The sequence below is a fragment of the Urocitellus parryii genome, chromosome 8 (assembly GCF_045843805.1).
Source record: "Urocitellus parryii isolate mUroPar1 chromosome 8, mUroPar1.hap1, whole genome shotgun sequence".
In the NCBI taxonomy this organism is placed as follows: domain Eukaryota; kingdom Metazoa; phylum Chordata; class Mammalia; order Rodentia; family Sciuridae; genus Urocitellus; species Urocitellus parryii.
In genome coordinates, this window is record NC_135538.1 from 106,003,579 (window position 1) to 106,030,067 (window position 26,489).

The 26,489-nt window shown below is 39.9% G+C and overlaps 1 protein-coding gene across 7 annotated transcripts in view; it reads right to left on the minus strand.

Moving 5' to 3' along the window:
• Runx2 (RUNX family transcription factor 2) overlaps nucleotides 1–26,489 on the minus strand; it is a 212,050-nt gene that overhangs the window by 97,382 nt on the left and 88,179 nt on the right. For 2 of the 7 annotated variants that reach the window (XM_026394450.1, XM_026394445.1), the window contains exons 1-4: nucleotides 22,348–22,440; nucleotides 22,066–22,269; nucleotides 13,283–13,439; nucleotides 7,147–7,251 (exon numbers count right to left, since the gene is read on the minus strand). In XM_026394450.1, coding sequence (XP_026250235.1) covers nucleotides 7,147–7,251; nucleotides 13,283–13,439; nucleotides 22,066–22,269; nucleotides 22,348–22,440 — 559 coding nt within the window. Of the gene's footprint in view, nucleotides 1–7,146; nucleotides 7,252–13,282; nucleotides 13,440–22,065; nucleotides 22,441–26,489 lie in introns of those variants that run through there. The other 5 variants (XM_026394442.2, XM_026394443.2, XM_026394449.1 and 2 more) reach the window with 4 other exon arrangements.

A 26,489-nucleotide genomic window follows, 5' to 3' on the forward strand; every position in this document is an offset into this window, starting at 1 on the left:
GAATGTTGCACAACACAAAATGCCTCTCGATGTGTCATTTCCTTCTTGGCCATCTTCCCAGCTCCTGACAGTCAGTCAACAAAAAATAAAAAATAAAAAAAATAATAAAGTACTGAAAGAGATTTAAAACTTCTTTTCTCAAGAGTACATTCCACCAACCACCAGACATAACCCCCCTCCCCTCCTCATACTTCTGACCACCCACCCCCATCTTCCTTGAAGAAAGGGGAAAGAGGAAAATGTGATTTTTTAAGCTGCTGTTATTCATTTAAGTCAAAGATCTTTGACAATATTTTAAACACTGGGGGCCAAATGATTTGATACCTTTGACAATCAAACTGCTGCTTGTATTTGCTAATTTGTATATACATTTACCCATTACTTCTATTCCTTCTGCACTTCAAGGACAATGAAGAACTCAGGGAAAGTCTGCAAGTCAAGAAGTTGAGGGCTTTCCTGCTAATGCTTTGCACTAAAAAATAAAATTCAGACTTGTGGCATCAGAAGCATAACACAAGGCCTATCAAGTGTTTTGTCAATTATCTTTGTAGGTAATTATCTTTGTTGACAGCAGGAATGGGAATGCAAGTACTGTATTCAGAGATATCAAATAACCGTAAAACATTCTTCTGCTATTCCTCTATCCAAAGCATCTTACATGTCCCCCACCTCCTTTCACATATGACCATCCTCTGATAAGAATTCACTGTTGGTGAACATGCAAAGGTCATGGCCAACCAGCAAAAAAGGCAATTCCTTTCTCAAACAGGATAAAAAGTAATGAAGGATAAAAGTGAGTTGTCCCTGATATATCATCTGGAATGAGGAAGATAAAATGCCAAACCCCCCATTCTCAGCACACTTCATGGGTCTAGACAACATTCTCAGAATCAGATTCAACAGCTTGAGAGAAGAATGAGATGCTGCCTTGCCCAGTCCACCTGTTGTTAAGTCTGTTACCTTCAGTTTATTGAAGTAAAACTTTCTCAATTAAACAAAGTCTCAAGAATATTAAAAAATAAATTTTCTGTGGAGAATAATAAATTTGTTAATTAAATTGGCAGAGGTGAGAATGAACAAACAGAAGAAAATGGTCTGGATGCAGTACACTTAAACCTACCACGCCAAACCAACCAGGCATTAAGGCAGGCCTAGAAATACAAATAGCACCCTGTACTTCTGGATAATCACTTACTCACCTAAGCTCCAGTCTCTATTAAAGTTACCTAGGGAGGCAAGCAGAAAAATGTTGCAGCCATGTACTCCATGCCCACAGGAAAGAAGCTAGAGATCTCTCAGGGGAAAGGCAGAGCTTCTCCTTTCTCCCATCAGGTCAAGACAGGTGGCTCGGTAGCAATGAATGTTAGTGCCCCCAACAGGAAGTACACAGTTGACAGCTTTGGTTTCTCCTGGAAAGTAACTATGCTTTACTTCCTTAAGGTTCAACACAATAAAAGTCTTAGAAACACACTCATGTGTGTCATATATATCACGTTTGCAGGTATACAGCAAAGAATTTTCAAAACTGGATGATAAAACCTTCAGGCTTGTCCATTCTAGGATTCATAAGATATTTCTGCTACAAATTTACCATGTCACCACTTCAGGCCCATACCTCTTTTGGTTAAAACACCTAATATTCTTCTCTTGTATGAATATTGATCTCCCTCAGCTTGATACTGATATGCTAATATCAACTACATCAAAGAATACCTACCCTGAATTCATATAATATTTGCCAAATTTGTTCAATTCATAATGAAGCTACTAAAATTTAAACCTGGAGTTCAAATTAAGTTAAAGTTAACGTTAATAATAATAAAGTCATAATGTAGAACTTTAAATGTTCCTGATTTTAAAAGTCAAGAAGAAAAAAAAATCCCACAGGGCTAGGCATATAGCTCAGTTCATAGAGAACTTGCCTCACATGCACAAAGCCCTGAGTTCAATCCCCAACACCACAAAAAAAAAAAAAAAGTTATTTTTCCTGTTGCAGCAATGACTTTTGCTAGCTAAGCATTTGTGAAAGCTGATGATGTTGCTGGTCCAAAGAACCACTCTCCCATCACTCAGATCTTTGTGTGATGTCTTCCTCTTGAGTCAGGGCTTCACCTTTATCTTGCTTTAACCAACAGACTATGGAGGAAGCAACTCCATGCTAGTTCTGAGCCTAAACCTTTAAAAGACCTGACAGCTCCCACTTTGGCAGCTAAGAGATCAATGAGCTGCCATGAAAAGAGTCAAGACTCTGCTAGAGAGACCTCCTGGAAAGCCCACATGGAGAGGCCACATAGAATGGGAGAGGTCCTAGTACTACATGGAGAGAAAGGGGAGCCCAGTTCCTTCTTTCCAGCTCATCCCAACCTTCTAGCCATCCTATAAAGGCACAGGCATATGAATGAAGCCATCTTGGAAGATCCAGCACTAAATACCATCTGACTGTAGCCACTGTGCCCTCAAGCAAAACCAGCAGGAAAACAACATCCAGCTGAACCCCAGTCAACCCATGGAATCATAAAAAAATAATAAAGTTATTATTTTAAGCCATTATATTTTGGGGCAGTTTATTATATAGCAATAGATAACTGAAAATGCATCAAGAGAATCAGAAAGACATATAAAATTATTATTTTCCATCTTATGCATAGCAAACAATACCATCGGTCCTCTTGCTAACTTGGAACCATTACTATATAATATGACATGGCTAACCAAGTTTTCATCTTTCTACAGAAATTATTTAAATTAGACTGGAGTTGGAATCAAGTGCATAAATGGAACAGAGGATCCTCATAGAAACTGATGTCTAAAAGAGATAGGTATCCAAATGCATTACTGTTGCTGCTGCTGCTACACTGACTTCTCCCACTGGTGAACATACAGCAATGTTTTTTCAGAGCTAACTTGACAACAGAAGGTCAAAACACCTTGCCTGAACACAAGACTTACAAATTTTGGATCTTAAATACGATGTCATGTCTTAAAATGATAAGCTGCCAAAAAAATAAATGGTATTTTGTAAAGATGTGCACCGTTTTCATGTTTATGCTACTTAAGATGAGGGTTCTAATAAGTCATCGGCTATGTTCCTTTAAAGGGAAGTTTTATAACTGAGATGAATCACAACTGCAAAAGATCAAAGTTAGAAAACATCAATGATGCCATGGGGTACTTTTTAATCTTGTAATGAGTGATGATCATGTGCTCTTATGAAGTTAGTCCAAGTGCCAACGCCAGATGTGTATATTAAGAAAAGAAGTTGTTTGTGATGTGACAGCACTGGTTCAGCTGCCAGAGACAGAAAACATAGAAGGATGAAACCTTTTGGATTTTTGAGTGAAAAGCAAGTCTTGGCAGATGTGTTGATAAGCAAGGCCTCAGAAAGGGTACCAATGTCCTATCACCCTGCCTTGGACTTTGCTACAAATAGGAATTTATCACCAGTTCTGCACAGCTATCCCTGTACATCATGAATATCTGCACCAGGGAAGATTTATAACACTTTTAGTATCATTTACTATTGAGTAAAAATTAGTAAAGCCATCTTTAGGAAAAGAAATAAGACTAAATATCAGAATTTAGATGGTATCCATTTCCTGGCATGTACTGTAAGCAAAGTTCTATCGCAAACTTCTGACACTCAAGAAAAGTAATGTAATAACAGTTAACATTTAATGACCATTTACTACATAACACCATACTAACAATTTCATATGCATTACATCATATACTAATGAGGAAGATACTATTTTTATTATTCTCACTTTTTTGCCCTGGTGCTGGGAATCCAATCCAGAGCATCAAACATGCTAGGCAAATGTTCTACCACTAAGCTACTTCCTCAGTTCTTTTTATTTTATTTTGAGACACTGCCTTACTAAGTTTTTTTTAATTTTTTTTTAATTATACATGGACACAAAAATCTTTATTTTGTTTATTTATTTTTATGTGGTGCTAAGGATCGAACCCAGGTCTTACACATGAGAGGCGAGCACTCTACCGCTGAGCCACAACCCCAGCCCATGCCTTACTAAGTTATCTTAAACTTGCAATCCTCCTACCTAAGCCTTAATTATTCTCACTTTCAAGGCAGATTTTTGCCTGGAGAAATCCAAGGCAAAGAGAATCTAGGGAACTTGGCTGCTTTCAGGCAGCTAAAAAAAAAAAAAGAATGGTGAAATTAAGATTGCAAACCAAGTAGTCTGAACCAAAGACTCAGTTAATCCATGTCTTGTCCTTGTTCAAACAACTTAGCTACCCAAAGCAGCCTTTTCAATATATACTCATATAGTGAGAAAATCTAGAAAAATTCCATCTCTAAACAGTAACCAATAGTACAAAACCCTCAACTCCTTCAAACTACTACAGTAATGAACAGAAATATACTACCTTCTGTGACAATAACCACTACTTAACAAATTATAATTTGGGAAGAGAAAATGAAACAATTGCATTAATATCTCTTTTTTCCCCCTCTAGGAAAGCCTTTTACTAAAATGTTTCTCTATTAAAGGTTGATAAAATAAACCACCTTGAAATCTGAAGTAAGGGTTGGTAAATGACAATTTCTGGGCCACATCTGGCCTACTACCAGTTTTTGTAAATAAAATTTTATTGGAATACAGCCATACCCATGTGTTTATACACTGGCTTTGGGTCCTTCTGCACTAAAATGGCAGGGTTGAGTGCTTGTGACAGATAACCAAAAACAAGATGGAAGGAAAGATTCCATTACAGATTCCAGGCTGTAGGATTAAGCTGTTACTGATGCCAGTTCTATCCTTATATCCAGGCAAGTCACCACAAGACGTCAAGGAAATGACATCACATTTTCACAGATATTTTCGGTTTACAAGAAACGTTACTCAGGCTGAACTGAGACAGGTGGTCTGCTACTTGTAGATCTGTATCTCCTTTCCCACCTACCCTCAGCACTACCCAAAGTCTGAACTCAGGTCATACATATAGCATCTGGCCCCTCCATCCCAAAACCTCATCACTTTAGAAGATGTCTCTGCCTTTATAGAGCAGTGGTTCTATCAACTAATTCTGCCATAAACCTCTCTGAAATTAAGTAATGTTACCCACACTTGAATCAGAAGTAGCTTTCCCAAAACTACCGTGCCTCCTCACCTTTTGTCATATCTTTTAAAATGAGGAAGCATCAATTCTTCCATGTTTCCTTTTCTAACCATCAACTTTTGAGCACCAACTCCTAAGTGTACACACACACACACACACACACACACACACATACACTCTTTCTCCCTCTCCCCTTCTCCCTCTCCCTCCCTCCCTCCCCCTCTCTCTCTCTCTCTCTCTCTCTCTCACACACACACACACACACACACACACACACACACACACACAATAATGACTTCTCTAAGTACTGAAGAAAACAGCTGATATAAACAGGAAACATTTTTTAAAGACAAATATTAGCTAGGTACAATGGCACATGCCTGTAATCCCAGCGGCTTGGGAGCCTGAGGCAGGAGGATCACAAGTTCAAAGCCAGCCTCAGTGACAGCAAGACACTTAGCAACTCAGTGAGAACCTGTCTCTAAATAAAATACAAAATAGGGCTGGGGAGTGGCTCAGGGGTCGAATGTCCCTGAGTTCAATCCCTGGTACCAAAAAACCCACAAATATTAACGGTGCTAAATGTTAGTGTTAATGTTATCCTGCTTTGTGCATTACTAGAATTGTGACTGTTGCCTTTCAAGGAACTGGAGGAACTACTTAGGTAGAAGGTTAGAAGATGTCTTCCCTCATAAGGCATCATTCATGATTTGTGGCAAAAAAAAAAAAAAAAAGTCAAGTGAAGCCCCAAACCAGGCATAGCCCCTGCCCTCTTCTGATCACCTGCACTACATAACCAATGATATGTAGAACTGGAGACTTGGTGCTCACACGTACTGTGCACCAAACCACCTAATAGGATATTCCCAAACTGAATAGACAGAATAGCCCTGACCTAATACAAATTTAGAAGAAGACCATACACATGAAAGAAGGAGAACACAAAACCTCACAGCTTTTTGAGGCAGGAACCCTCCCCTAGTTCAGACAAGCAGTCGGCCTTTAAGAGAGCACAAAAGGGACAGAATCTACTGTATATTTCCATTGCTAAAAGATGTGCTATATGGGGAGAGGCAAAACCTTACCACCTCTTTTCTACCTAGAAGAAAAGATATGCTACCCTCACAGTATAGGCAGCTGTACTATCATAGAACAAATAATCTTCCAGTTATACCTCCACCACAAACCAAATGAATGCAATGGCTAGGACCTCAGTGAAGTCCCTCAATAAAGGCAGAGTTTTGTATGATACTTTCATTGGCACATAGTGTTAATGTTTTTTAATGTCAAATAACCTTTAATTTCTAAATATACTTAAATATTACCATGATGGGTTTGTTCAAATCAATTTGGGTATTGGGATGGAGGGAAGTAAACCCATTTCCATTTAGATTTAGGAGGAAAGTACATATTGACCCAAATAGGTTATGTGCATTACCTTAAACCTTCTGGATACCCAGACAGAATTAAATAAACCAAGGTAGATTTAAACCTGGTTTGACTCTGTTAAAGAAACTATCTTAACAATTATTGGAACAGGACCAAACAACAGTGTTGTAACAATCAAGCAAGTTATCATTTGCAAATAAATTCTTTGTAATTAAGCAGTGTGCTCTTTACAAAGGGAATTGAGTGGGCGAGTTAAAAAGCTAAAACACATTCTTAGGCCATGGGAAACATACCCAAATGCTTTTTGACTAAGCTTAAGAATTTTTAATTTATTCTTTGCTTCTCCTGGTTCTGTTCTGCCCTGTCCATTGTGTAGAGCAGATGAGCACAATTTCTTAGCAAATAATTGTGATGACAATAATTATTTATTCATTTACCAAAGTTATAGAGGCCTTTGCAATTTTGTGGCTAAGGTTAAAACTATAATTTTATTTTCTATTAACTGCTAAGGTCTACTAATTGTCCCTCACTAAAAATACATGCAGATAACTAACTTTGCAAAGACAGTACTTACAGATAGTATGTACATTACAGTAACATTAACTCATTTAGAACAAATTCCTCATAGGCTCTCTAAAAACTATCACTATTTTCAATAGAAAGGCAAGTACTTACTTCTGGGTTCCCGGGGTCCATCCACTGTAACTTTAATAGCTCTGTGATAGGTAGCTACTTGGGGAGGATTTGTGAAGACTGTTATGGTCAAGGTGAAACTCTTGCCTGCAGATTAAGGGGGGAAATACAGAGTAAATATAAAAGGCAGTATTGATGATTATACAGCAACTGTCTAAATTTCATTCAAATCTCTTTTACAATGAAACAGAGAGTCAAAAGTCCTTACTCTAAACTGGAAACCCCCTGACAGCCACTTTTAGGATGATTCTAAATTCATTCAGTATTAAGATCATCTTTTTCACTACAATACTATATAAGAAGGTTCTGATTCCTCCTCAATAGCTCCTCAGTAGCAATATTTGTAAATGAAAACAAAAACCCTAGTCCACTTGGGAAGAGTTCTCTTCCTTTTAATTTTTCTCCAACATCAGGAACACATCCAAACACAATTTTAGAAGCCCTTATTTAGGATTAGGTCGTGACCCCATGAGAGAACAATAGTAAATCATTGTTGATTATGTTATTTACTTCACATGGCTTTAGCATTTCATTTGCTTAAATGAACTACAATAAGAAGATGAAAGAGGGAAGTTCTTATGGGAATCATTTTAACAGGAGCCAGTGTCTCCTATCCTGGCCTTAATGTGCCTGTGGTATGATGATTTCATCATTACTGGAACAAAGTTTTTCTCCTCCCTGCCCAACCTTCCCCTAACATACATCCCTGCTGTTAAATCTTGAAATAATGCCTTGATAGTTACTTATTTTCTGCTAAATGTATAGGACATCTCTCAACATAAACATGAATTTTTACTTTTAGCAGAGGCTGTGCTTCATTGAAATACTATATCTGATGCTTCAAATTAATGAGCTAAAAGCAATGAACCAGGGTTGGGGGTGGGTTGGCAGCAGATTTGGATGTCTGCTTTCTCCAGAAGACACCAGACTCTGTTACACAGACTCACTGACAGTTGTAATCAGTTAGATTTGCAACGGTTAGTCATGTCAGATAGTCAAAACTGCAAACTGTTACAAGACAGGAAAAGGTGGGCGTGAAACAGTGACTCAATAAAACATTCAGCAATCTGGGGCCAGAGTACTCATCTAGTCTGCTCCTGTAACAGATAAAAAGCTCATTTTGTTTTGCTTTGTTTTTTGGTCAGACTTTCCTTTCTTTTACTGAAAGCTGAGGGTATTAAATCAAAACACAAATCTTAAACAATATGTAGTAATGCAAAATTTAATGCAGTCTTTTCAAAGCTTAATATGGAACAGGTTATATATAAGTCTTAATGTAGAACAGGTCTTTGGCTGTCAAGTCTAGTGAATGGGTTTTCTTTTCAACCCAGACCATGTAAGTTCCTAAAATCTGTTTAAGACACACATCATTTGTTACTGAGTATACACAGCCTTACGCCAAGGTTCAAGGGGAGGGGGCAGGAGAAAGGAAAGGAAAGAGAAAGGGGAGAAGGGGAGAATTAGATGAATATTGATTAGAAATCCATTAATCTCCCTCTAGTCCATATACATTCTCTCATTTAACCCTGCACAGTTAGATTTATCACCCTCATTTACAAACAAAGCCAAGAGGGGCTTAGTAATTTATCCAAATTCACACCATCAATAAGTGGAAAAAGTGAGGATCTAAACCCAGGCCATTCTGACCTTAAAATTAATGCTCTTTTTAAAAATTTTATTCTGCCACTCTGCCAGAGAACATGAAAAAGAAATTAATCGGTAATTTACTTCTAAATGTGTCTCAAATAGCTCTCTGTGCCCAAGAAATAGTAAATATATAGAAAGTAATGTAATACTTTAGGCAAGTATGATGAAAATACTTTTAAAGTGTCAGAGATATATCATATTTCATCCACTACATAGTAGATATCACATGGATTTAAGTAATTTAATTCATTAGGAAACAGAGGATTTATTATCAATATTATGATTAATCAGAAGAAAAACAACACAGCCAGGAGTTTAACTTAGTCACAGAAAACTGAAAATCTATAGAAATGGACATTAGAAACTTAAATAGGAACCACTAGGTTCAGATTAAGGCCTCAAAATAGTGGAAAGATTTGGAGGACTGAAATAGTCGATTCTCTAGACTGCAAGTTAATTTCCATTAAAACATTTTAAAATGTGCTTTTAGATGAAATTAGTGGTCCATGGATCCAGAACAGCAACTCTAATACTGGTTCCAATGACTTTGGTCATTGAAAGACCGTTACCATCCATGACACTAATCTTAATAAATCAAAGATGTACGTTTCTCAATTATCCTTAATGTCTCTAAATAACAACATTCTATGCATGAATTTACCTAAACAAGGTTTGAGAATATTTCTATTTTGGATCCTTACAACCTTGAGACATTAAAAGTCATCCATGCTTCAAATTCAGGGAAACACTCATGTAAAGACAAAAGTCAAATAGAAAATTCACCCTTCAAATCTAAAGCACCTAAATTCTCAGAGCAGAACCACTTTTCCCTTAAAAAGAGGTGGGTTGGGTTTGGGGTTGTGGCTCGGTGATAGACTGTTTACCTCACATGTATGAAGCACTGGGTTCGATCCTCAGCACCACATTAAAAAAATAAATAAAAGGTATTATGTCCATCTACAACTAAAAAATAAATTTTTTTTTTTAAAAAGAGGTGAGTTTGCAGGCATTGTGAGGCAAGTCTATAACACTAGCAACTTAGGAGGCTAAGGCAGGAGAATTGCAAGTTCGAGACCAGCCTCAGCAAATTAGTGAGGTTTTAAGCAACTTAGTGAGACACTGTCTCAAAATAGTGGGGGAAAAAAGAGAGAGTTCAGGGAGGAAACAAGTATTTAGGTAACAAATTTCCCAAAATCAAATCCTATGGATCACAACTAAAACAAAAATTGAAAAGGTTCCATCTACTTCGGATTGGCCTGTTCAGTAGGAACAAGCATGTTAAGTTGAAGAAACTATGACCCAACTTGACATTTGGTTCTTGTTTTCCTGGGTCAAATGTTTATGTAGGCATGATGATTTTCTTAAATTAAGAAAAGTTTTTCCAAATTTCATTTTTTAGCTCTGTGGTAAAATTAAATTGACTTTTGTCCTTACATGAGTGTTTCCCTGAATTTGAAGCATGGATGACTTTTAATATCTTAAGGTTGTAAAGATCCAAAATAAAATTGATAAAAATACAGTTCTTACTTAGGGATAACAAATTGTATCCTCCATAGTTTCATTTAGGAACTAGTTCTGCAGTATGTTCTCAAATCATATAGTTTTCAAGATAAATATAATGAACTGTCATTGATTGTCAGTTCCAATCTGAGGGGCTGCTTGGAATAGACAGGAGAGGTAAGACTATAAGCCAGAATGTATCCTAAAATGACAAAATACTGTAGATGCTTTAAAAATGCTAGTAAACTATAGGGAAGAGGGGAGGAAAGGAAAGGGAGGAGGCAGGGGATTAGCAAAAATGATGGAATGTGATGGCCATCATTATCCAAAGTACATTTGTGAAGACACAAACTGGGTGTCAACCTACTTTATATACAAACAATGATATGAAAAATTGTGGTATATATATGTGTAATAAGAATTGTAATGCAAAAAAAACAAAGTACATGTATAAAGACATAAATTGGTGTGAACATACTTTATATACAAAGATATGAAAAACTGTACTCTATAGATGTAATAAGAATTGTAATGCATTCCGCTGTCATGTATTTAAAAACATAAAATCAATTTTAAAAAAAGCTAGTAAACTAAATTTACAATTAAAAATCATAAGGTATTTCTAATTCAATGCAAGTTTCATTGATAATCTACTCCTATTTCAAGCATTTTTAAAAGTTGTAATAAGACAACCCATAAAGTCTAGTGACATAACTCATTAATAAATCCAAGACCATTTGTCAGTTTCTGAGAGTTTACATTTCTATGAGTGAAAAGGGGAAATAAGTGTAATATCTGGGGAATTTGGTGGGTTTTTTATTTTTTTAACACTATTGAAAACAGAAAACTTGTAAAGCCGGGAAAGAAAATACAATAGTAGCAGCATGTTGATAAGACACAATAACTTAAGAGAAATGGAGAAGTGTGAAAAATCAAAGAGGAAGCTGGAGTCTGTTATAAAAGCAGGTCAGGTACAAAGGGTACAAAGGCAAGTTAAAGGGTTTCCTGACACTGAAAAACTGACCCACTTTTTTTTAGAGTGTTACATCTTATCAGTGTCTCTCTGTTTTTTTCTCTCTCCATTCCAACTTGATATTACTGTCTCCTTGCATACAGTGTTGATAAAGAGATATAAAAATCTATTATTAGTGATAAATCAATTTTTCTGTCTCTCTCCACTGCTCCCCCCAACCCCCATCTAAATCTTGAAGACAAGTCTGGACCAATTTCTCCATCCTGCCTCTGGCAGCAGACTGTAGCATTTCAGATCCTCCACCAAGTCCCGGCTGCTTCAAAGGAAAAATCCTACTTTCTTCAGTTAAGATCATAAGAAATATAGGGGGAGGGGGTCAGCTCTGTTTGGACATAATTACACTTCATCAAAAGAAGCTTTCTTCATCTTCCATGCGTGAAAAGTCTGCAAGCAGTTAAGTCTGTCTTTTTTTTTTTAAATATAAAAATTGCTATTTGGGAAACCAGCCAAAACTCAGAAAGCCAATATAGTAAAACAGTGCACACCCTTTGTTTCTCTTTGAAGTTTCTTAAATAAATACGTTGAGGGTTTACAAAGTACACTATCACTTTGCCATAGTTTCTACTCAAATTGATCAGAAAAAGTTATGTAGCATCTATATACAAAAAGACAATAAAAACACTAGATTGAATCTGTAAAATTAAATATAACACCCAATCCTTCAAATACTAAAATTCATTACTCTAGTTAAAATTAAGGTAATTTTACATAAGAAGAAAGATTCAATCTAGAACATACAGGTATATTATCATGTTCATATTTTTCTTAATTTTTACTAGGATAAAAGAGAAACTTTAATTGTACTATAGTCCTGCATGATAAACTGAAATAAAAGCATTATTACATACACACACACACACACACACACACACACACACACGCCCCATCAGTCCATAATGATAGAGCATATGTCTTCTTTTCTTTTAATCAAAGTAAACTAAACATAATGCAGTGATAAACCCTCTAGTTTGGGTTCTAACAGAGGCTCTGAGCCTCACTGTATTTCAAATAACCTTTCAGTGACAGATTCTCATTAGCATGCATCATTTTTTCTTTCTTAAGTTAAAAAGTACAACTTCTTGGCCCTGTTCCTAGAAAGTAAACTAAAACTACTCATCGGAAACAGCTTTGCTTGAATTTCCCTTATCAAGTTTTTACAATGGTAATAATTTGACATCTGATCCAAACTACAGAACAATTATTAGACATGGTTTAAAAATTGGTGCTTCTCATTTCCTAATTCAAACCTGGGCTGCAGTGAATTCATAAGGCTTTCAATTCGATTTAACCTTATTCCTAAATAGATCTACTTAGTATCTTCTTGAGATACTTAAAATTAAAATTTATCATTCATTTGTTCAGGCAACTTTATATCGTCATCCTAACATAGTAATACCATTAGTCACTTATTCAAATGAACAGCTTTCTATAAAATATCATAATTTTAACAGGTTCTTATATATTATGAGAACAAATTAAATCACATAGAGACAGCCTGCAATAGTGAAGAGCATTATGTTAGCTGTCCTTGCTTCAACTTAGAGCAAAATTGATTAGTATCAAGAAATTGATTCAATGTATTCATTTTACTTTCCCCTTTGCCAATTTACTCAATTATGTGACTCATAATTCAGAATTTGATCCTCCAATTGGTCTTTTCTCTATCTTATGTGCTCACAGTCAGTGAAATTAGGAGGTAGTTCTTCTGGAAACATTGTTTGAATTTTCAGTATCATAAAACAAATGAAAAAGGCCTGAGTACTCAGAAAAACACTCAACTGCTTCTGGATGCATTTAAATAAAATTTTCTGTAATTCTATTCAGTAAAAGAAGGTGTTGATTTGTAGGCACACTAGATTTGTATACAGACAGTCCACATTTCATCAGAGGATCCTAATGTGCTTATTCCATTATCAGTATTAAAAATCAGAGACCTACCTCGTCCACTCCGGCCCACAAATCTCAGATCGTTGAACCTTGCTACTTGGTTTTTCATTACAGCAGAGGCATTTCGGAGCTCAGCAGAATAATTTTCATCGTTACCCGCCATGACAGTAACCACAGTCCCATCTGGTACCTCTCCAAGGGCTACCACCTACATAAAACAGGAAACACAGCAGCAATAATGGCACATCAGAAAGGCTTAAAAAAATGAGAATAAATTCTCATTGTAAGTGATGTGTCTTATCAAGACTTAGTGCTCTGGTCCAGTAATGGCAGAAAGGAATGAAGCATCTGTATATGGGTTATGATGCCACTTCAAACAGACCAATATTTCAGGGTCCACCCATTTCAAAGGCAGGCATAAATTTCCCTCATTTGTTTTTGGATTCTTCACAGAATATATGTACATTTTTATTAAATCCCCATGTTAGGCTGTCCACAGGAATTATGCCTCAGAAGAAAGGTTGATGCCCCATCTGTAGATTGCATCACACACATTAAGGCATCTCGTCTACAGCTTGGAGAGCCATGAGGTGTTCTCATCCAAATCTCTGGCTAAAAAGTAGGAAGTGTGATCAGCTCTGCAGAAGAAACCTTAAGGCGTAACATTTGATTTCCTGACTATATGGAGCCCTGGATATAGTGGAGTCCACATTTCATCTCCTTACATGGGGCTACATATTTAGCTTGCGATAAATGCCTACTTTGTAGTGGGACCCAGTGAAATACTTAAAAGTCTAGGTACAGAATATATATACTAAGCTGAAAATAATCAATGACAAATGAACAGCAAAAACAAAAAATATACCCACAGCCATACTTCTAATCTGTTTTATTCCATCTACCATCTTGGAATGACACATTTGCCTCCTTAATCTTCAACTGTTAGGCTGAAGCAGATTAACTCAGTTGAGTAAATATTCAGAATAATCAGTCTTTGAAACTAACAGACATTTTCGCTGCTCTACCTCTAGGGAACGGAGTTTATCCTGGTTAGCCAACTTACATGTGTACCTGTGATTAACATGGGGCGTGGTAATAGAATACTAGCAGTGTACAAAACTCACTATTCATAATCCACTACCAAGATCCTGCCCCCCAATAATACTTTCTGTCAACCAACTTCTAGGATCCTCTATTCAGGTTATTTCCATCTCCTCTTCACTTAGCATCCAGATGCCCTCTTGGTAACCCAGCTACAGGAGTACATTGTCACTGGTCTCCAGCTACAGGAGTCTATTGTCAGTACTCTCTGACAATGTTACTCTAGTGTCACTCTAGGGTGCTTGCCTGTCTGGCAAATATCCCACTTATCTTTTTCTACATATAGTGCTACTCTCTTCTTTTTTAATATTTCCATAAGATGAACCTAAGCATTTAATATAATGTTCCAAATATGCTGGTACATATTTTCAATAAAGCAAATTTCTTATAATATAGTAAAATAGACACCATATCTATATTTTAGGGATAAATTTTCCCCATCCATGAGTCTCACCCCTCTCCTACATCTTTTCCTCCAGCAAGGAAAACAAACAAAACCTTGTCATTATTTTCATCACCCTTACTTTTCTCTTAGGTTATTCCTAAGTTCTATTCCTTCTATTTACCACCTTGTTTTTCAATCAATCCAAAACCATAAACCTTCCTGAAACTATAGGGCCCACTTTCCCAACAGCCCACTATACTCAAGTAATCTTCATTTTAATGTGTGTTTCTGGGTGGATGTGTGTGTGTGTGTGTGTGTGTGTATAAGTATATATGTATGATCAACCTACTCCTTTTGATACACCAACCCAAAGCTGAGAGACTCACAAGTCCCAATTATATTAGTTTGAAAACTACATGAGGGAAGGGCCTTCATTTCATGTCTTATTTGCAGTTATATGCCTAGCTCCCAAAACAGTGTCTGGCACATAGTGTTTAATAAACATTTTTTTAAATAAATAAATGAAAGAGCTCCATAAAGAGAACCACTTTCCTTAGCCAGAAGTCTGTGGGGCTACCAGATAGAACTCTGAGAACCAGTTAAAGGGTGAGTCATCATCATTCCTCACCAGCAATAATGTGCCCTTGCTTCAGACCAGTTTTCTGACTTTTTCTGTCCCAGAGGAGAGGAGATCATGGTAATGACCCTTTACTTGTAGTATAAGGTTATTCTCAATCTGAGAAGTCTTCAAGGTCAAGAGCAAATCTTTTGAGAACTAGACTTCCTCCCTGCAGCTTGATCTAGTACTTCAAGAGACTACTGAATATAGTTAAAACTGTACTCCTGAGGGAGGCCATGTATCTTTCAAATTCACAATGACAAAAATGTGCACATTTGAAAATACTCAAATAATTGATGTTTGCCAGTATTCATCTGAACCTTCGATATTTTGTTTTAACACCTGCTGTGTGGCTCTCTCTGTCAAAGTAAATATTATAAAGATAAGAGAAAAGCTCTACTGTTCAGAAGAGAATGAGCGCACTAAATTTAAGAGTCTCCAATTTTTCCCTATTTTTGCTACATATCTACTATTTCCCCACATAAGTAACTTCATCCTCAGGAGCCACCATTTTTCAATATAATTTGGAAATAATTTTTTTAAAGTCTGTCAAATATATGTGTATCATACTATATAAACAGAGAATTGTTACAATGATCTGCTTTTTGTAAGATGAGGAGGATAACATAGTGTTCTGCTCCAACCCTGCTGATGGCTAAACAGGCTTTTATTTAGAAGCATCCTTAAAGAGTTCAACTGAATATGTGATTCTTCACTTCATGTCCTGGGATGTTCTTTGGTGTTGTTGAGGATAAAAGGATGACTACTGGTGGGTTTCACTCAACTAAGGCTAAACTACAGGAAATAATAAAAGAAATTTGCCCCAATATGATGGTTTTCAAGAGCTATGGGACATTATTATTTTACTGCATATTTTTAACATAATGAATTTTTTTAGTTAGAAGAAAAATAAAATTGATTCAATATGGGAAAATATGAAAAAAGAGGCTAAGAGTGAAATACATAAATCCATTTTACTTTGCTTAAGCAGCATAATAATTACCATATTAAATAATGGTATGTTTTACATGTCACATTTAACAAAACAAATAATCACGAGTTCACGAGTTGTGTAAGTATTCTATGAGGCTCAGAACTTGGCCTTAAAAAAAAAAAAAAAAACTAACACAATGCAGTGACAACCTTCCATGTTATGGCTGAACTCTGGTTTAATGGCTAAATATATTGTGTTTTCTGCTATTCACTCTACCAAATCAGATTGCCCAATGATTTTCTGAGGAGGAAAAAAGTGTGTGTGTTGGTGTGGAGAGTGTGTAGCACTGTATTTGACTTTATATCAATCAGAAGGGTAATTACAAGTTTGACATTTTGTTTGTTTGTTTGTTTGAAGTAGATCTCTGAAGCTAAAAAGTTTCCCTGGGAAATTCTCAATTGTGTTTATTTGAAAGAAAACCAAAAGAAGGAAGAAATTTTTACACATTTCATGTATAACAAACCCAAGCAATGGAAAAATATTTTAAGGAGTTAAGAGCAGTAAAAAATGGCTCTTTAACTAGCTAGGCGTAAGCATGAGTTAAAATTTTTATCCATATTACCCAAGATAAAAGTACTGCTACACAAATAATTCATGATGAAACCTTTATCCATTACATTTCTAGGTATTTTTAAAATATAAAATCTACAAATTAAATAAACCTCATGGGAAAGAAATTTTATGCACTGACATTTCTGAATTGATGAAGGAGTTCTTTTATTTAACATACTTCAATATAACCAGCATTTAAATCACATGTATATAGCATGTACAAAATAAAATAAAAGGATATTTAATTCTAGCAATGGATTGAAATTTTGTCTGAAACTCATGACTAAAACTGTGAATCACACTAAAAGAGGAGTAATAGAGAATTAACTTAGACCCTTAAAATTATTTCTGTGATCTTAATATTGGATATTAAAATTACTCATGAAATTTTCATGGATAGAAGTATAATCTTAGCTAATCAATTACTCTTACAAAACAATTTGCAGTATAATTAAAATATGATTATTTTTCAAGACAGAATCTGACCAAATCTCTCTTTATAATAAAAAGAGAGGTTGAGCCAATAATTAAAGAAAGCAAAAATTTTAAGTAAATTATCAAAAAGTTTCAACAACTACTACTAACTTTTAGAACTTAACCCAGAATTTACAAATTCTAAAGAAAAAAAATGAATATAATATACCATTTCAAAACATTTTTTGAAATTCGAAGAAAATTTTGATGGAAATTGTTTCAATTTAAGCCAGCAATTTATATGTCATGTATTAAGATGGTTTAAATCACCTAATAATGAATATTCTGGAATTTTGAAAGGACACAAATGGCAAGGCCAAAGGGGAAAAAATGAGACACATGTACCCTACTTTTTCTCAAACAGAAAGTTTCTAAAATTTTAAAAAATATTTCCACCTAAAAGTATTTATTCCAGCTAACTTACCAATAAGTTTTATATGTTCAATCCTAAAATATTTAACTTTAAATAAGTTTTATTGCATTTAAAGATATAACAAAAAAATGTGTCTATCTTCATATAACCTGAAATCTGCTATGATTTACATAATTTTGTATGACAATTTATGTTGTTTAATAAGGGTTTAACAGGTTTAACAACCTATTTCCTCTTTAGGTATACTTAGATTTTAAAAGATATAAACACAAAATCTGATCATTAAATACATAGGAAAAATGCGATTCACTAGTGTCACATATTTATAAACTGCATACTTGCTTTTGAAGAGAGGAAAATGGCTAAGGATGTCGAAAAATGATTTTCAAAGAGAAGCTGCTGTCATTTTGAAACTTTCTTTTTATAAATACTGAAAAGTATTATTAAAGATAGAAAATTAACTACAAGTAGTAGATCGTATAGCTAAAATTATGTTTTCTTTCTTTAACTTTGCCAGAAAAACATATGACACTGGTAAACATATATAGTCCAGTGTTCTCTTAACTGAAAACAGTGCTATAGGCTTGCACTACTTTTAGTTTTAAAATATACATCTGGACCTAAAAATTTCTGCATACTGTTTCAGCTTGAAGCTATTTAAAGAAACTTAGTTATGAACCCTGAACACAAAGCTTCACAGTGGAAACGCTGACAGACCCCTAACTAAAAAAAGTGCTACTGGACTGCAGAGTTGACTCTCCACTATTTCTACCTGACCATCAACTAATGAGCTGAATTTGCAAATTGCTTCTTTGTCACTAGAATTATCTGAGACAGAAAGGGCCCTGAATCTTCTAATAGCATGCCTTAACTATTTTAAGCTTAAAGTGAGATACACCTGAAAGAAATGTTAAAAATATTTCCATTTCCTTGACACCTGGGGGGACTGAGTATTTCAAAACTGCAGAACTTTGTTAAAAATATCATGCTGATAAACAACTGTATATAAAGTATAAAAGTTGCTTTTGTATTTTTATATGTTGAGGAATAATGAATTATTTTAATATAGTCCTAAAACAAAATCATATGAACAATACTAATACATTCCCTACTTAATGTAATACGCTGTCAATATCAAGCTGAAGCACTATTTTAAATTATTATATGAAAACAGCATACTGAATTCATCTGATTGTCTATATTTCCAAGCTCAGTGATAAAATAAGAACTCAGTAAATACTGTATTGATTTTAATACCAGACTTCTCAACAATTCAGTTCTCTGTATTTTTAAAAGCATTTATCCCTGGCTGGGGTTGTGGCTCAGAGGCAGAGCGCTTGCCTAGCATGTGTGAAGCATTGGGTTCGATCCTCAGCGCCACATTAAAAAAAGCAATAAAACTTAAAAAAGAGACACTGTGTTCACCTATAACTATAAAACATTTTAAAAATTTTAAAAAGCATTTACCTATCTGCTATCTACCTAACAACACTGTAATTTATTCTGTACGGATCTGTGAATATGATAACCAATTTGCTGTCATCACTTTTAAAAAGGAGACTTCATATTATTTTTTCATTACACGTGTATTTGATTATGTTGCAAGAGTGTAGAAAGTCTATTGCTTTCAGGCTTTTATCCAAAAGAAGGATATTTTTTAAATAGGAATGTTTTTACATCATTTGAATGAAAAGGATAAAAACTGCTGTCAAAATCTGAATGTTCAAATATCTATATACATTTTTTTAGCAGAGATACAACTTCTAAGTAAATCTCAACTGTCACTCCTTTTTTTAATTCCATTAAACACAAATATGGGGATGGTAAATCACTGAATCAGGGTTTAAGTTAACACGATTCATTATTCAATTAATATAAATTGCAATATTCAATTTAAAATAGTTAATAATAATAATAATAGTTAATAGTGGTATCTATGGTCTGTTAACTAGTTAAAATAATAAGAATATGTTCTGTGTAATTAGTAAGTATGATTAATAGAGAAATTTATTTTCAAAATAGTTTTTAAAGGATTGAAGTGAGAAAGCCTAGCCGACAGCCAAAATATCTGAGAATAGCTCAAACCACATAGAATTTTATCTTTATGTGAAAACATCCTTTCTATAGAGAATACTCATGCTCAAGATCAATTCAGCATCATAAATCGTAAAAACAGTTCAAGACAGTTATACCTTAAACGGGTAGCAAAACGTTACATCAAACATGTAAATGATATCATCTAAGAACCTAGCCTTATATGTTCACATAGCCTCATCTGTGACATTATACCTACTAAATATCTACTTATTTGTATTTTTTGCTGTTTTCATTCAGGTTTTCTGTCTGGTTTGGAGGCGCTAGGAGAGACTGATGTTAACAAATTTCCACCCTCACATAAGGCTAATTAGAACATTCTGGGCCCTCATGCGATGAACATTATGAAATACACCTCTCAAGTGGAAATTTCACTTTCTACAATTCACTTATATTCTGACCTTTTTCATATTTCAAGGAAGAAAATATTAACCTACCTACAGAATGGGTGCTTGATAAAAGGAGGAATGTCACTTTTAAATCATTTTAAAAGACCATTTCTTGAGCCAACTGCAAAATGAAACCTGCCCTAGAATACAACATCCCCTTTTCCATAACAATTCATTCTGATTCCTGTTCTGATAGGAGACCCAGCGAGATAACCGGCTCTAATTGACCCGGACTCCTCTTTCTTTCCACCCCGCCCACACACGGACTCAGAATCGGTGCGTGGGGTGGGGGTGACCCACAACTGGGAACTGCCAAAGGGCCCGTGGGAGTTTGGCCCCAGGGTCCACCCTGGAGGGACTGACAGGATGTCTCCCTTTCCCCCCCTCTTTTCTTTCCCCCCAGGCCTTGCTGATCCTGCTCCCCACAGTTCCCAGAACCTGGGGGACCCAGGCCCCCTACTGAGTTGGAGGAGTGCTCACCTCGAGGCTGGCTCACCGCCCCCTCCACCCGGGTCTCTAGCCCCGCGAGTGCGGACGGCGGGGAACCGCTCGTCGGTCCGCCCGGGGCGTGCTGCTCCCGGGGGGGTTCCGTGTCTCCCCCACGGCTAGGGCTGTCCCGAGAAACCCAGCCGCGTGGCGGAGCCGCCTTGGCACTCGGCCCTGAGGGAGGCTGGGGACCCCACACCCTCAACCTGCGACCGCGGCTGCTACTCCCGCTGCGGCCGCCCACCCGCAAACTAACGGGCCCGCGGGGCGGAAGAGGCCTCTCGGAAGCCGCGGACTCCCACCTCCGAGCCCAGGCCACGGGCGGGAGCCACCCGCGACCTGGCACCGGCCTGAGGAACCGAGGGGACTTAAGGCCTTTAAGAATAATAGTCAAGTAAACCTGCACATTTTCACCTCCCTTTTCAGGTCTGGCGAACCGAGGTTGTTCCACAGGTTTCCCTCATCCCTCTCAGGCGGCGCGAGGCGGGAAGTTCGGTCCCCGCTGCAATAGGCGGCTCGAGCGCCGGCCCCTTCCCGCGGCCCGCGCCTCCCCGCACTCCAGGTTCCGCGCTCGGGACCCCAGAGCTGCCCCGCCTCGGGGTACGCGAAGACCCTGGCGGCCCCGCCTTCCTCCGGGTAACGGGAACTGGCGCGGGTCAGCGAACAGCGCAGACGCCCCCTGTCCCGTCCCCCCTACCCCGCCCTCCGTCCCCAGGCTGGCCTGGGACCCTCCCAAGCCCCCGCCACGCTGCCCACGCGCCCCGGTCGGCACCCAGCGAACGCCAGCCCCCGAGCCCGGGAGGGGCCGGGGCCACGGAGCTCCCGCTGGTCAGGGAGAGGGAAGCCGGATAGGCATCTGGCTGGGAGGGAAGAGGGAAGGACCGCACGGAATCCCGGAGAGAGGCGGCACGGGCACCCGCGGTGCGGGGCTGGCCGGGAGGAGGACGTGGGAGTCCTCAGGCAGTGTGCCGGGGACCCTCGCCTCCTGGAAAGGGGGCGGGGAGGAGCGAGAGGGGCTTCGCTGCAAAGAGTGGGCACCTTGGGGCGCCGGGGGGAGGGGAGATGGCGCAAGCGAGTGGGTTAGAAGAGGGGCCGGGAGATGTGAAGGGTGGGTACCTGGAAGGGGGTACGTGGGGCTGAGGTCGAAGTGGCAGTGGGCACAGGTGGGAAAGAGGGGGTTTGCGGGACGACTGCCCAGAGCCCACCGGGGCATCCAGGGGAAGAAGGCCAGTCAAGGTCCCTCCTGTCGGAACCGCCGGGGCAGGAGGTCTTGGAGGACCTCCGGGCGGCCCCAGTGGGCTTGGAGACGGCCGCTGGCAGGTTCGGCGCGGCCTGACCAGGGGCGGGGGGCAGCAGTCGCCTCTTACCTTGAAGGCCACAGGCAGGGTCTTGTTGCAGCGCCAGTGCGAGGGCAGCACCGAGCACAGGAAGTTGGGGCTGTCGGTGCGGACGAGTTCGGCCGGGTGGTCGGCGATTATCTCCACCATGGTGCGGTTGTCGTGCGGCGGCCGCAATCTGGGCACAGCTGCCGCTGCCGCTGCTGCCGCCGCCGCTGCCGCCGCCGCCGCCGCCTCCTGCTGCTGCTGCTGCTGCTGTTGCTGCTGTTGCTGCTGCTGCTGCTGCTGCTGTTGCTGCTGTTGCGCAGCCACCACCGGGCTCACGTCGCTCATCTTGCCGGGCTGCAGGCTGCTGGAGGGGGGGCTGAAGCGCCGGCTGGTGCTCGGATCTACGGGAATACGCATCACAACAGCCACAAGTTAGCGAAGTGGCCGGGGGAGGGGGAGGAGGGTGGAAATGGGGGGCGAGGAGGAGGAAATTGAGGGGGTGGAGGCGAGACGAGGGGAAAGGATGGAGGTGATGGGGCTGAGAAGGTGAGAAATCAAGTTCGACGAAGCCAACTGCGGGGCAGAGTCTGATGGGGGCCCCCGGCGGCGATGCGGAGCTGTCGGGTTGGCGGTTAGGGAGAACCAGGAGGCGCAGATCTCTGCCGGAGCCTTTGGATCACCCGGGGTGGCAGCTGTGAACGGGCGCGGGGGTGTGTTTGGCCCGGGGAGGCGGGGGACTTGAGTTTGCAACTTGCAATGGGGTCCCTTGGGGCACCGCGTCCTGGGTGCGCTGGCGCCCCCTCCCAGTTCGAATCCGGCGGTGGAGCGGAGTGGATTCAGCAGACCAGCCCCGGGGTCCGCATTGCCCCGCGCTGCCCGCCACCGCCGCGCCGCGCGCTGCAACTCAGCTACAGGCGTCCGCGCCGCCGCCGCCCGCCCGCGCCGCCGCCGCCGCCGCCTCCTCCGCGGCGGCTGCCTCTCCCCCCGCGCCGGCTGCACGCTCAGATTCCTCCAGCGGCGGCTGCCAGCTCGGCTCCTTCCTTTTTCTTCTCTTCGCGCCCTCTCACTGCCACCTCCTTGCATCCACTCCCTTCTGCTATTTGCAAAGCTTCTTGGTCCCTCGCGCTTCAAGGTGCTAGGGGGTAAGTCGTGGGCAGCGGATCTCGGGGCAACGGATCTCGAGCCTGCGAATCGTAGCCGCTGCCGCCGCCCGCCGGCCGCGAGAAGGAGCCCCCGGCACGCTGAGTTCAGCTGCCGAAGCCGAAAGAGGCGGCCCCAGTCTAGGGGGATCTCGCTTGGGCGTCTTTTTGCTCCCCCCAACCCCAGGACGAGGAACCCCTTCTTGGTCCGACGAGGTTGAAGCTGAGATGCCAGAGAGCAGCCGGCTGATCTGACTGTCGTTATTTTTTGTTGTAACTTCAGGAGAGGAGGAAGGAAAATACTTGAGTGTCTGTGCTGACTTCTCAGCGCTCTTCACCCTCCCCTACCCCACCCCCACCTCTGCCGGAGCAGCTCCGGGTAGGGAAAGACAGATTTTGCTGGATTTGGGTATTTTTTGTTTTAGGTGACATTAAAAAAAAAAAATAGAGGCTGGGGAGCTTGTCAAAATAGTTTTTAGAAACTAAAGTGGAGACCCGAACACTTCTTTTATCTTATATATTCATTCTTGTCATTCCTAGAGAACAAGGATGAGTATTTTTTTAAAACTGGGAAAACTGTCAGCTTGATAATTAAGTTGCAGAAGCCTTTGCTGGGGGAAAACCCTAGCAGTTTTCCATGAATTTCAATCTTTTATTAAATCTATCCTGCGTCTCAGACTAAATCTAGTGTCTTAACTTTCTTCCTCACCGCTCCCAGGGGAAAATTTTTTTAAATAAAAAAATGCTTCAATGGATATTTATTTATGTATTTATTTCCCAATGTGGGTTTAAAAAGCGACTTTGGATCCCCCAAAAGGTTGTGGTCGAGAGGATGAAGGAGCGCGGAAAAAAAGCGGCAGATTTTTACCTAAAATGTGGTTTTTGGAGGCTGGGATTTCTAATGATTAGGTTTTTGTGGTTTATATAGACACGACTTTGGCTAAGGCGATCATTACGCTGATGAGAGTCAGAAGCACGTGGGTGTCTCCGACCAGCCTCAAACTCTGAGTCTTCAAAACAAATAAAACAATGTGCGGCGCCCGCAAAAGCCGAGAAATCCGCTGGAGGCAATTGCACCCAAGAAGCGGACACGAGGCTGTTTCACCTTCTGTGTTGTGTACTCTTACATTTCCAGTTTATTAAGTTATCTTAAACCTCCCAACACCTGACAACGTGTATGCAAAAAGAACAGTCATTTGTTCTAGTTTCAATGCTTCCTAATAAGGTATATGACAGTAATAAGTTATTTTATAAAATAAATGAAAAATTGGAATGATGGTTGAGTCATTACTTATCTCCTCCCATCTTATTTAAAGGTCTTCACATACCTATTATTTGGTGTTTTTATTGCTCAGTGCAAAAACTTCCCTCACCCTGAAGGGACCTGCTGCGACCCTCGGTTCACTTAAAAACACCACTTCCAATGGATGAGTCTGTGCCGGGGGTTGGCGCTCGGGCAGGGGCCAGTATGGGCTCCGAAGGCTTACGGGACGCGGAAGAGGATTCTCGGTGCCGGTCGCGAACCTCGGGGCCCATTTCAAGCAGAAGATGAACTTGTGGTCGCGCTACTTGGAGACCCAGATTGCACAGCCAAAGACATGCTCGGGGGATTGAGGGGCTTCCAGACACCGTGGGCGGTAACTAGGCGTGCCCTCTCACCCGGGTAAGGATGGAGATGCGGGACACTACTCTGTCCTTTCTGTTTGGTCTTTATTTTACCTTCCCTTTCTCCATTCACAACTTCACGCCTTCCTCGTCCTTCGTTCTCTTTCCCACTCTTCTCTTAAGTTCCTGGCTTTTCCCCAGATCCCACCACAAACACGAGCCTCCTCGCCGCGCCTCTCCCCCTCCCTCTCTCCACGACCGCCTGCCACCGCCACCATCCTGTACACGGAGAAACAATTCTGTGCCAACCTCTGTGACACACCCTCCCCAAACTACTCCTCGATCCTAGTGGCCTCCGTGCCCCGCGCGCCACGAGGGTGTGAGAACCCTCTTATCCTGACCAACTGGAAACGCAGCGAAGAACTCAACTGTGTCCTGCGCGTGCGACTTTAATTATCTTTTCGGTCACAGGGGAGAGCTCTAACCTTGGGTACCGCAGCGCGCGCGTAGTGCATTCTTAAGTCTCCCCAGGCACAGGCGGCCAACACAGGAGAAGCCAGGCTTCCCCTCAAAAAATATAGGAGCTTTTTGTACAAAAGTTTTTACTCTCCGCAAGCCTTACACACCCACTCACATGTGAACTTGCGCATCCACACACACACACACACACACACACTTATGATGACAAAACTCATACGTGTGGCTTTTTTTTTTTCCTTTTCTCCTTCAACCCCACCCCACTCCACTCCTGCCTTTAGTAGGGCAGTTTTATTTGGGGCAAGTTGTGCCACTAACAGAGGCGTTTGACTTGTTTCGTTTTTAAATGTGTGGGGACTGCGAAGGAAGGGAGGAGTTACAGGAAATGAATTATTTCTGTGACCAAAGATAGAAATTCCTTAGTAGGTGACATTCTACCTTCTCTGAGACTTGTTCACAGAATAGGGAACTCCCCGTAAATTTGCAGGCACTGGAAAGAGTTAAGATTTCAAACATGAGCTCTCAGAGGGGCTTTTTAGAATAAGAAATTCTAGGGCCATTTGAATCTAAGAAATCATCTTGGGACTTTTCCAATCTTTCTCCATCACTATTTAATCCTTTCTTTGTTTTACTTGGTGGGTAGGAAAATATGCAGGCCTCAAATGGTTAGAGGTTTTAAGGATGATTTAATCAATAGTGAGATTATTTATTTTAATTAATCATATCCGGTAATTCAATTTTATAGGCTTCCTCTGCATCCTCCCTCCATTAAATATTTCAGTGGAACTAATATAAGCAGCTCTTGGAAGTTACTAGTCTTGGATCCCTTAAAATATCCTACAGTTATTTATAATGTGGAAATGAAATTTTCCACTGAATACCCTAATAACATTTCAGGTATCTGGCACAGCAGATTTTGTCTCCTTTCAAAAATATCCTCTTGCTGAACATTCACACTTTCAACTGGAACTGACTGAGTCTGGAACTGATGATGTCTTGGCTCTGACCATTATATTTAAAGAAGAAAACATTTTTTACAGACCCCTGAACTAAACCTCTCCTGGTAATAGCAGACACAGGAAAATCATGAGGTTTTACATTCGTGTATTTTATGCTATATAGTTTGCTTGATCTCATCCCTGAGTTTAGATTTTCTTCTCTATCAAAATGTTTTTGGGGAAAAAAACCCCCCATTATATTTCTCTCTAGAAACACTTATCTTTTCAGTTGTATGTTATGTCATTA